The sequence below is a fragment of the Triturus cristatus genome, chromosome 9, assembly GCF_964204655.1.
Source record: "Triturus cristatus chromosome 9, aTriCri1.1, whole genome shotgun sequence".
Classification (NCBI taxonomy): Eukaryota; Metazoa; Chordata; class Amphibia; order Caudata; family Salamandridae; genus Triturus; species Triturus cristatus.
Genome location: NC_140592.1, coordinates 1,194,665,787 through 1,194,677,824, shown reverse-complemented (window position 1 = coordinate 1,194,677,824; position 12,038 = coordinate 1,194,665,787). Strand labels below are relative to the sequence as shown.

The 12,038-nt window shown below is 43.9% G+C and overlaps 1 protein-coding gene across 9 annotated transcripts in view; it reads left to right on the top strand.

Moving 5' to 3' along the window:
• GPHN (gephyrin) overlaps window positions 1-12,038 on the top strand; it is a 1,582,310-nt gene that overhangs the window by 1,022,737 nt on the left and 547,535 nt on the right. For 7 of the 9 annotated variants that reach the window (XM_085627212.1, XM_085627211.1, XM_085627210.1 and 4 more), the window contains one exon: window positions 3,893-4,009. The exons of the other annotated variants lie outside the window; for them this stretch is intronic. In XM_085627212.1, coding sequence (XP_085483338.1) covers window positions 3,893-4,009 — 117 coding nt within the window. The remainder of the gene's footprint in view (window positions 1-3,892; window positions 4,010-12,038) is intronic. 9 annotated transcript variants of the gene reach the window in all.

The window sequence follows — 12,038 nt, the reverse complement described above, 5'->3', positions numbered from 1 at the left end:
AATTTTTACAGCTTCAAATTTCAAAAAGACAACCCCCTTTAATTGATCCAACAATCGGAGATGAGGTTAGCTCTTCCTCTTCCACACTTCATTAGGTCACTGATGCAAAACTGGAACATTAAATTCCAATCACTAGAGAGGTAACATTTGAATTTAGTTTTATGTGGGGGAAATTGAATTTCCTAATCGGAATAAAAATTTTAAAAAATTAAACACACCAGACACCATAACCAATGTTGTGCAAAAAGCGAGATAGTTTAATCTTTTACTTTTTCTACAGCAAACATTCATTAAAATATCCTGCTAGAATATGGCAAATGAAAGCTCTACTGATTCATTTGTTGTAAAAGACAAGTGTTTTGGGAACAACTAGCTTAGTTGTGGCCACAGGAACAATAAGTGAATAGTATTTGACAATATAGAGAGACGAGAGGGTGGAGAAGGGCAGGTGTGGAATTTGAAACTAGAGGAGGAGCCCTGAGAACAGGGACATTTACGAGCCATGTCATGTAGAGTTGGTCCAAGAAGGGTTGAATCTTTGCCAGATTTCCAATAATTGTACGTGTAATGAAGCGGAAGCGGAATCGGAATCTTATATCTCGTTTGAGGCTATGACTAAAATCCCTCCCTGGGTTGGCTCTCTTGCATTGACATAGGACAACCCTGCAGTCATGTATCCCCCATTTAAGAGTACCTACTTGCACTATGTCCGTTTTTGAGGCGTATTTCAAGCACAGCGGCGGCCCTCGCTGAAATTTGGAGCCCGGAGGACTGAGCATGCGGTCCTCAGAATTTTGTGACTTCAACATTTCAAAACATTAGTGGAATCCCTTAGCAGCAATTACAGAGCCAAGTGCCGCCTGCCAAAACATGTATTAAAAACATAACTGTTGCTGTCATAACAGCGATGCTTTAAAGCTGCTGCAAAGGGGACTTGTTTAAAGGAACTGTTGAACAAAGCTGACAAAGCGCGTGGCCTTGTGGAAATGCCTGGCTGTGCGTTGACATTCGTTGTGATTGATACGAATTGGGGTGAAGACATAACATTTTGGAAAACGATTATTACCTCGATTAATGCGTGATAATGTTTGTGCTTCTCCAAAGGTTAGTGTTTTACAGTGATTGCTGCTGGCGGGGACCGGTGCTTTCATCGCATTAGTCGCTGAGGACCATCCAAGCTCTGAGCTTCTGACCCATGGTCTGGCAACAGTTCCAGGAAGGAATCTGAGCTGCTCCCCACTTCCTCTAGTCTGTACTGTCATCCACTCTCTCTCCACCAGCTTGTGCTTGTGAAGGCTGTATGTGTTTTTTGCAGTCTGGGTATTTTATTTTTCTCTTCTTTTAAACCTTCTGGGTGTTTTCGGCAAGTGTGACGCAATTTAGCGCACAAATGATTAAAATTTTGTTTTATTGAAAAAGGTCACAAATTGTGTACATTGACCCAGAGATGGGTCCTAATATTTAAAAAAAATGACCTATAGAAGGGTGCTAACATTATTCTTTTAAGATATCAGCATCCTTTTATAAATAGGATAAATATCACATAGTTCAAGTACCACACTCTACTTCAGACTATATTATAAATTGGCTAAGCAATAAACATTTATAAATATTACACCAGTTATAAAGAATTTGTTATAAACTTGAATTTAGAGGGTGGCCAGGTGCCCTTAATACAAAAGAACTAGACTGCTTTTGTAAACAAGCCATAGTATATTCATTTAGTCAAGGTTTATCCGATTCCATATATATTTATAAGATGTTGTAGTGTGCACAGTAGAGAATAGAATATTAAACATTTCAGCAACAAAAACAACCAGTAAAGCCCAACAATTGCCAATATTTGATACCTCTGTAAACAAAAACTGAAAAGGCAAAACATTATGAAATAATCAATAAACAAGAGGCAAGATATGAAAGCATCAGAAATCTGATTCCACCGAGACAAAGAGGAAAAATATGCAGAAATATTCTGCCAATCTCTGAACTTGATGGGTAACGTGAGGCATTTGTCTCCAAGCCTGTAAAGAGGCAGAGAGGTGTCCAATTAACATTCAGCCCCAGTGGGACAATCAGCAGAGAAGGCCTGGGTCCAGTCTCTAGAGGCAGCCTACTGGCAGCATAACCTAGAGGACTCCTACTCGAAGTGCAGATGGAAGTGACTGCTATTCAGCATCACATTCAGCCCGGAGTCTCTAACCAGGTTTCCCTGGACCTTTTACCAAAGACTTTCAGACTGGACCACTTCGATCACGGGTTGGTGGTATTCTGCTCCTGGCGTAAAATCACCAAGAATCCTGGTAGTCAGTTTGTGGCTTTGCCATTTTGGCACGGGGGCGGGGGGGTTGCTGTAACGATCCTCCCATCAGTCACCATATTATGAACAATATACACTTATAAATTAGAAGATCCCTGTAGAGATTGGCTAAATAGGTTACATATACTTTACTCTTAACTAAAATACTTATTTAAGGCTTTATAGCTTACCTTTTTCCATTGCAGTCCAGTCTTCCTCACAGAAATGGAGTCATAGTTTGGGTCAGGAGTGGTAAAGCCGCTTAGGCCGTCACTAGCTAGCGGGTGCTGTTTTGCCCCTAGAAATATTCAATATCACTCAAAAATACTAACCCCAGCTCTAAGTTTGGACGTTTTTACTTCCTTTGCCAAAGCCTACCAAAGGAAGTTGTGATGCATTTTTAGACATTCAAGCAGACCTCTACTCTCTGTCTTCTATTCATTGTCCAATATCTGATGCCAGTGTTGAGTTCATGGTAATCGGAGAATGATGAACACTTTAATACGTCACTCACTAACATAGGCATCATCAATCCTTGTTATATACCTTTGCAAGCTGTTTGAGTCACTGAGTGTACCCTAGTTAGTGAGCTACCAGGTGTCTATGTCACCAGGACATCTCATTTCCAGAACTGAGCTTTCCTTTAATCAGGGTATTTTGTGAGTTGAGGTCTTAGTTCAATTTAAGTCTCACACACACACACACACACACACCCACACACACACACTCACGTTGAACTTTTTATAGGTTCCCATCTGGATTTGGTGACGATTTTTGAGAGATATATTTATGTGATTGTTGAGCGTGGGATACTTCGGTAAAGTTTGTCATTTCCCTGACTCAGATTGAATCACCCATCATTTCAAGCGCCTCTGAGCAGTTGAGGAATGTTAAGGGGGCTCATTCACTGCCTGACAGAGAGCAGAGGATTGTGTGCTAGGGGTGGTTGTAATTGCAGGGGGCCTATTTTTAATGGGGACTATGTTTCAAATTGAAAGCGAGTTAAACAGGAGTGCTTTCTGGGTAGGTTATTTCGCGAAATCCGCGATCTATTGATTATCTTCTGTTGAATTGATTGTGGTCATGACGTGCTTGTGATGACAGTTTTTGAAGCCTGGGCTAATTCCTTGAAATGTTGCTAATTGATGTTTGCTTTTACCCGTACACTTTCTCTGCTATCAGTTTCAATGCAAGTCTTTTTTGCAGCACTCTTTTTTTGCACATTAATATTCTCATATGTTCCCCTGGCCCCTCTTCTTGAAGGCTCAGTCGTGACCTTACGTTGTTGGCTAATCTCATTCTACAAGGCAGCTATCTGCTTTGGTTTAGGTCAGCCTCACTGAAAAGGCTGATTCGCTTGTATTTACTTTTGATCTAAACAACTGGACTTCTTCTGAAAGTGGTGACAGTGTAGAGCAGAGAATGGCGGGGAGCAAGCTGGCATTCCTTCCTGGTTGTAAGTACCTCTCTGTGCCACGCTCTTGAAGCTCATGGCCCGCCAGCGTCACTCCCTGATAAATGCTCCCTTTGCGGATGCTTAAGCCCAGGTAAGTACCTATGACTTCTCCATTCCCATCTGGCGTCTTACCTCCGCAGGGTTCCATGATCAGAGAGCAGCTCAGAGATTGCAGACAGGGACCCATCGGGGGCCAGAGAGCCACTGGAGATTGGAGAATGGTTCATCTGTCGCACACCGGAGGGAACATGAATGAGGTAAGGACAATTTGATATATTCTCTGTCTTATTAAAATTGCATGGAGCAGCACGCTCTGCATGATTGGTGTACCTGGCCAGTTATTTCAGGTGAGTTCCTGTGTCTGATTAGTTTAGTAACAGTATGTTCCTAATGAGCATCATGCAGAATGGCTTACCGTAGAATTTATCCAATCGAAGGCCTTTATTACAAGTGGGTCGATAAATTACGATATTTGCATTAATTCTGCTTTCACACATGTTGGAATTATGAGTTTTGTGATAAATATCGGCAGGTCAAACCTATCTAAACAGGTTAGATAGGCAATAATTATTGTTCCAGTTACATTCCGAACACCGCTGTGTTGGTCTTTGTTGGATGTGATAATTATCACCTCTGATAGTGGCCAATTTGCAATGAGGACCTATGTGTCTAAAAGGCCAAAGCTGGTCAGGTCAGTGCAGGCCTAGACCTGGCCTAAGCAATATGGAAAAGCCTCAATTGGATTGGAAATAGATCTCTTCACAACTGTGAACACAGACTGTGTTGTGCTAACTTGTTTACTGTTCTGAACAAATACGTATACCTATATGTTGTTAGAAAATGTCCAGTTATGTGTAATTAGTGCATTGCCAATTTCCAGTCAGAGTGCATTAAAACATGCATGTGTCATTATTTAAATGTTGCTGAAAGCACTATCTGCGCTCCTGCCTTAGGGTTTCACTCTGAAGGAAAGGTTGCAGAGTGATCACTGTGATGTGAAAATGTTTGTTTTTTTAGAGATTGGAAGTTGATGTGATATCAATAAAAGCAAAAACGACACTATTTAGCCCTTGTAGGCACCTCTTTGATATGGTATCACCTCTTGTCCTGAGTCAAATAAAAGAAGCAGTAACATTCTTCACTTCCATCCCTTTGAGTACCGATTTGCACCTTGAAGTTCATCAGGGATTGACCTCCTTTCTTCTAGTGCACGCTGTACCTTTGATCACATCAGCTTTTGATCACCCTTTATTTTTATTTTTTTGCATCATCAATCCTAAAATATCTCAATCTTCCTTCACCTCAGAGTCATAAGTCTCAACCTCCCTTCTGCTAGGGTTAGAGTACTCCTTCAGTGTAGTCGGAATTCCAAATCCTTTTACCTTCAGTCACACCAGATCCTGACCTCTCTTTCTCTAGTGTTGATTTGCTCTTTGAATCCCATCAGTTCTCGAGCTTCATGCCTGTAATATAGGATTACACCTTCAGTTCTATCAGATGTCAGTCTCCTTTCACCTAGTGCTGGGTTGCACCTTCGGTCCCTTCAGATCTCGATTTCCCTACTCTGTCAGATTAGCATACTTGAATGAAATACTGGAGACTACTAAAACAGGCAGTATTAGAAAGTGCAGGGTGGAAATTAGACGTGTCACCAGTATTTAAGAATACAGCACTCACTTCTAATTCAGCTATGAACACTTCTGAAAAAAAGTCACTAAGTTCAGCTGCATCAGGCGTTTTTCCGTGGAGGTTGGAAGGGTGAGAGCCGGTTTTGTAGCTGTGGGCGCCGATTTTGTTACTGGGGGTTGGTTTTGCAGAAGTCCGGCCCTGTATGTGCGACGGGAGTCCTGGTTCCTTAAGAGTCTAGCTACATGCAGTTGAGGCCTCCTTCATCATTTTCTTTTCGACAAGGCTCAAGAACTTTACAACCCGCACAGCGTAGGCTAGATGTTAGACCTGTAGGCATGCAATCGCCCCTAGTCTACGTGAGCAGAGACCCAGTTTTCTAAAAAGTGCTTTTAGAAGGGCTCACCTTTCATGCAGTAACTCTGGGCATAATCTATGTGCATGTCAGTTTGCTGATAACTATTACAAAGTCTGCAAGATTCCAACGTAGTGGTCTTTAGCCCTTTTAGGAGGCTCTGATACTAGTTGCAAATTAAGTCTATGCCTCCTGCATCAGGATCCACCCTTAAGGCAGTTTGCTACTATGCATCCTATGTAGGAGCCAGTCTTCCTGTTAAAAAGCATTCCCAATATGCAAACCCGTTCTTCTGCAGCTGAACTCTCCTGGGCTTACCATTGGGCTCTGTTTGTGGTTTATGGCTAGAAGTGGGATATAGTGGTGGCTGGTGACATTTAAAAGTGGTGTGGCGTAAACTTTCTGTCAGAGTGCACCGTGGCGAGCGAGCGTACCGAGCGTGCCCAAACATCTTAAGGGGGTTCTGGTGGGTTCTTCACCCGAGAAAATTTTGAAAAAAGAGTGGGTAAATCGTGCATTTTCAAGCAAATTTGAGAAGCAATAAGGTAAATAAAGCAATTGTGAAAGTGCAGTTATTACATAGATAGAAATGTTTCTGAAGCTAGGCCCTGCCAGTGCCACGCACCTCTGAGCAATATACACGCTGTGTGCCAGCAGGGCTTAGTGTCAGAAATATTTCTATCGTTATGTGTTTGAAGCTAGGCCCAGTGCTGGACCTCAGTGTGTATGCTTCTCAGAGGTGCATCACGCGTGGCAGCCTAGCTTGCCACCAGTGGTTAATTTGTAAAAAAAATAAGTGCCCGGGCTCTCGTCAGGAGGCAGCTTGCACCAACCAATTTCTCCTGTTAGCGCCACCTAACACAGAACCAACTACTAACCATGAAAGTGCGGAGAGGATGTGGCTACTGCCCAGAGCTGCCTATTTCGGAGCTGGGGAACCAGGTTCGAATCTTGGCACCAGTCGGCTCAACATTCTGTGATTCTGGGCAAATCATTTAATCTCCACGTGCCTACCATAAATTAATGTGTCCTTGACCGGTGCTCGTGAAAAGCGCAGGTGCTGATGATTAAGTGCCGGTGCTGAGCACCGGAAACCACCAGCTCAAATGAAGCACTGCTTGCCGCTAGACTTAGAAATAACAAGGGTTTACAATGGACTCAAATTGAAGCAAACTTTACTATTTTTAGGCGGCAAGTTACCAATAGATAATAAGTGCATTGTGCATTAAATACAGTAACCATTTATTCCCTGCCAAAAATAGTAAAGTTTCATTCAAACCGAGTGTTACTCAGGTCCCTAGTAGGTGTTTGTTTTCTCTAGACTTCAAGCACTCACTAGCTAACCCTGACAGTAACACACCCAACTCTTTAACATTTGTGAACAGAAAAATGTGAAAAATGTAGGCTGTTGTTGGAATGCCTCATAGCAATGTGGGGGCAAAAGGGCATCTGACAAAGGTAACCTAATAATTTATAGGTGGGAGGTTCATCGCTACTGGAATGTCCCGAGTGACACTGAAGTGCATTGCTTAGATTTATTTTATTTTATGGGGGAGTGGCTGACTGGCCCACCTTTAATAAGACTGCTATAGTGATTTCAATGTTCCTACCAGACTGGCACGTGTTCCTAATTGAACGTGTGTCTTTACAAAAATTGTGAACTGGAAGCATTCTGCAAATAATGCTACCAAGTCAACACTTGTGACCATAAAAGCCAGGCCCAGCAGCAGGTGTCAGACATGACATGGGAACTCCTGCCAGCTATGTTGACGCTGATAGGGCGCCAATATTTCAATACATGGGTTTCATTTTAATAATATTATCAGATGTATTATTAAAGAAGTATGTAAACAGAAGTAAATCTACTGCGTCCACATTACACTGATGGGTCAAATGACACCAAAGGACTGGAACAAGATGTTGTGGAACATAAAACAACCTGTTACCCCAGCCCCGACAAGCTTTTCAGATCCATGGGGGAGGGGTGCTGCTCCAGCCCAGGGTTGTTTTTATTTTTAATTTTGGGTCTTGCAGTCTTTATTATATTAGAAAAAACGACTACAAATCCCAGAATTCCAAGGAAAAAACCTGGACCAGAGCAGTACATCCATCAGCCATGGGCCTGGGAAAGGTGGCAGCTATGTTACCATCATCTATAAAAGTTCTTTGTGCAGCACAAGTAACCTCCAATGAGACATCATCTTATATACGAGAGTAGCCAAACACCAAAACAATTAACATCCATACTGGTAATCGCATTGCTCTATGTGAAAAGATGAAACCGGTACACCATGCAATAGATGGGCAATGGATGTCAACACTTCAGCGCTCTCCCCTCACTTTGAGATATTATGTATGTACAGTCTTATTTGTGTAGAGAAATCCTATCTGTGTCACAACGGACAGCTGAAACAAGCCACTACATTGTTCAAGTGGCATTTTAGCAACTTCAACCACTGTTTCCAGCGCGATGCATGACTAAAAGATTATGGCCTAGCCAGGGCTGATTTTTTTAAAATAAACCTCCCTGAATCCTCAGTGCATTGTCGTGACAAAAATAACAATGATTAAAAATCCACATATATTTCCGAACTAGTGAGCAGGCTGCCACGCGTATCGCATTAAAGGCACCTGCCAGGCAGATATTCTGAGGAGCCGTTTCTGTGTTATGATTGCAGAGAACAGGGCGCTTGCTTGTTGTCTGCTTGCATCTTATCTGGCCATCTCACCAACTGACAGCAGCCCGTGCAGGTCTGTTCCCCTTTCACTCTCACTCCAGCTGCCCCGTTCTCCCTTACCTGTGCGCGCGCAATCCCTGTCCCCACCTGCTCCTCGCAGCCAGGGGGGCAGGACCCGTTATTCCTTCCCTATGAACAAAAGGCAATGAAAACGCCCTGGCACAGGATGGTCAGCGCCAGTCGCGGCTCGCAATACAGGGCGGAGGGGTCGCGCGGGGGTTACCGCGGAGGGGGGAGACGAGGACGTTAAAATAAAAAACAAATTGTGAACTTACCTGACCTGGTCCCGCGCGCGCTGCCTCTGGGACGTATGCCCCGGGACCATGGGTTTCATCAGCTCCTCCTCAATTATTTCCACCTTTTGCCTAGCCTCAAGCAGAAGGGTGCTTGTTTTTCCAGTACCTGGCACTGCCCAGGGGGTCCAAGGGCCTCTAACAGCTGTGAGGGAGAATCCTACCTTCCCAACTCGGAGGCCACCATCTCTGGCCCTTGCCTGTTTGTTCACCCTATTTACCTTGACGTCTCCTCTGAGAGATTTTATTGGCATAGTCACTATCTGTTCCCTTTAGCAATAGCGCCTATACTCTCCGACGAGCCCGCCCCTGACTACTTACACACCCCGCTTACTTTCTGGGCACTCAAGCGTGGCCTTTGGGTCTACTCCCTGGGATAGTTCTTTCAATGCAGGGGGAGGAGGGCACCGGTGTCAACTGGAGGAGCAGAGGCTGCTCCAGGAGTTTTGTATCAGGGAGTGGTGCTTTCTGGCCCCCGCAGTTACCTCCCTATGGGGCGGTGCTTTCAGTACTGGAAAGGGGAGGGCGCCGATATCCACTGAAGGAGAAAAGGCTGCATCAAGCGTTTTACTTCTTAGGAACGGTGCTTCCTGGCCCAGTAATTATCCCCGACTCCTGAGTCAAAGGCATTGTTTAAATAAAAACAAGAAATTGTACATGAAGCTGCAGACTGAGCATTGAGCAGAGCAAGCACGCCATACCAAATCATGGCTACCGGCGCAATTTCAGACACTTAGCTATCCGTACCCGGTCCTTTCACGATTGCGGCATGGCGGCTGTAGCAGCTGTGTCCGTGCTCGTTGCGATTTTGGCATGAGGGTGGGGCAAATAAAGCGGCGCGTGGGCCGGGTCCCATGCCGCCTCTGCTCCTGGACAGGAACAGGCTCGCTCCCCTCCTGTAACCAATCACAACGCTGCAATGGCAGCGTTGTGATTGGTGGGGAGTCCCGGACGGCGCCCAGCCGGGCACCAGTAGGGACGCCATTTTCTCTATGCAGCCTACATAGAGAAAATGTAGAGTGTGCATGACTGCTTTGGTCGGCCCCAGGACCATTTTATTTTCTGCTTCTCACGCTGCAAGAAAGCGCTCCAACGCCCTAATGGTGCGGCCCCCATTGCTGGGATATATTTTCTTGATTTTTCCAAGCCATGCCATAGCGTTCACCGAGTCAAGCAGTTGCATGTTGCCACAGAATATCAAAAATGTGAGGGGCATTGCGCTCTTATACCTGCAATACATTTGCAGATACACTTTCACTGAGTGAGAACCTGTGATGCAAATGCTTGGCTTTCCCATGTGTCTTTGTTATTCTCGTATATTGCCACAGAATGAGTGGCTAAGAGTGATGTATGTGTGCCAGACCCATGTGTGTATGTGCGTGTATACACACACGCACACGCACACTTACTGAACAGTGAACATGGGTGGTGTGGGATGTGCATGCTTGGCTATTGGCATGCACTTCACGTGGTTGCAGAATTACGAATGTGAAGTGTAGAATGAACTGCCCTGTACTGAATTCTGTGACAGTCACGAGCATGCCTGCTGGATGTGCATGCTTCTTCACTGTCTGTGTTAAGGTGAAAAGAACAAGTGGGGGACAGAAAGCGCAGGCAAGTCCACATCCTTGTGCTGCATGCTGGTTCGAGTAAGGAGCATCATATAGAAATCATGGAGGTAGAAAGCGCATGCTTGTAACTAGAAATGCACCGGGCGGGCACGAGAGAGCGGGGATCTTAGTCATGCCTTTCCCATTGCTCTAAACGGTCCTGATCCACTTTCCTATGAGCCACCCATCAGGAGCGCCCCCTGGGTTTGGATTTACTGAAAGGTACATGAGATTGAAAGGCTTTGGATTGCATTCTCAAGGTTGGCTCCCAGGTCACTGCTATTGGGACGTGGTAGCCAGCCTGTCTCTACCTATAAGCATGGCCATCAATCTAATCTCTAGACATAAACCTCTACCGACTGAAGGCAATGAGGAGTGAACCGGCTGTAGTCAATCACAGAGCCCTTTCAGGTTGTTTTTCTTTTCTCCTCTATATATTGTGCACCAGATTTAGTATTTTCTTGCTGTTTCAAATTGAATGAACTTGATCTTTTCTTTATACAGCCCCAAGAGTCGGGGTCTGTGTCTCTGTGTGTGTTTGGGAGAGGGGCACAACCAGGCATGGATTCTAATTAAAATATCCACTTATATGGTTAATGCCACATTACTTTAACCTTCCTTTAGTGAGACACAAAACAATGTTAAATCAAATACAGGTCACATATGATTTACTGCCAGTACTAGCAGGGTATTTGAGGGCGGGGATACAATTTGCTGCGTTGTGAATGCATGATACGAACTATGTTACTCCCCATCAGTTCTCGCGAGGTGAGCCCCATACCGAAGCTGCTATGCTTTTGTGTCTAGCATTGACCATCTGTCCACATAGATCTGGTGCTTCCCAACACTAGTTTGCCCTCACCTCACAAATATGGCGCCCATGCTCTTTGGGCATTATAAATATGGTGTGTCACCTTCTAATCATAGAACAATCGTAGAGCAAACAAGCTGTAGTTTTGATTTGAAAGGTGGAACTCAGGCCTTTATAACATAGCAAAATGTTAATTAATATTATGATAATTGTTATGTAGCAGGCACACTTTCACTGACATGTACAACTGCAGTTTCTGAGAAACAGTTAAAAAATATGGAGAAGAAGCAGTATGAACCATACTTCCACTTCTTGCATAAATTGCTTTTATCATATTGCTAAGATTTTGCTAGAATGTTTTTGGTATTAACTTTGAGCCTTTTCTCACACAATACAATTAAAAAGGCTGCTTATATGGTATGCAGGGCAACCTCAGCTGGAGTGATCACAATGGTATAATTGGTGCAATATAGCTCTGAAATATTGACACCGTCAACATATTCAACATCAGTTGTCTGTTTAGTCAATGATTGAGGTCCTAAATGCTGGGTTGTGGATAGTAGAAATCAATCATATGTAAGAGTTCGGAGCTTATAAATAAAGATTTAAGTCTTTAAGTAGTACATGTCCCAAAATTCACTCTCTAGTCATATCTTAAATGGGTTATGTAGAGCAGTATCACAAAGCTTCTACTATGCCGTTATGTCTGGCACTATCCCAGATGCTCTCTATAAAAGTGCAACAGGGCCTGGTCTACCGTGAGACATTTGTCTCCAAATAGAAATATGCATGTATCCATCAAAAGGAGTTGGTATTAAATTTTAAAACATCCAGCAAAGCCCAGAAATAAATC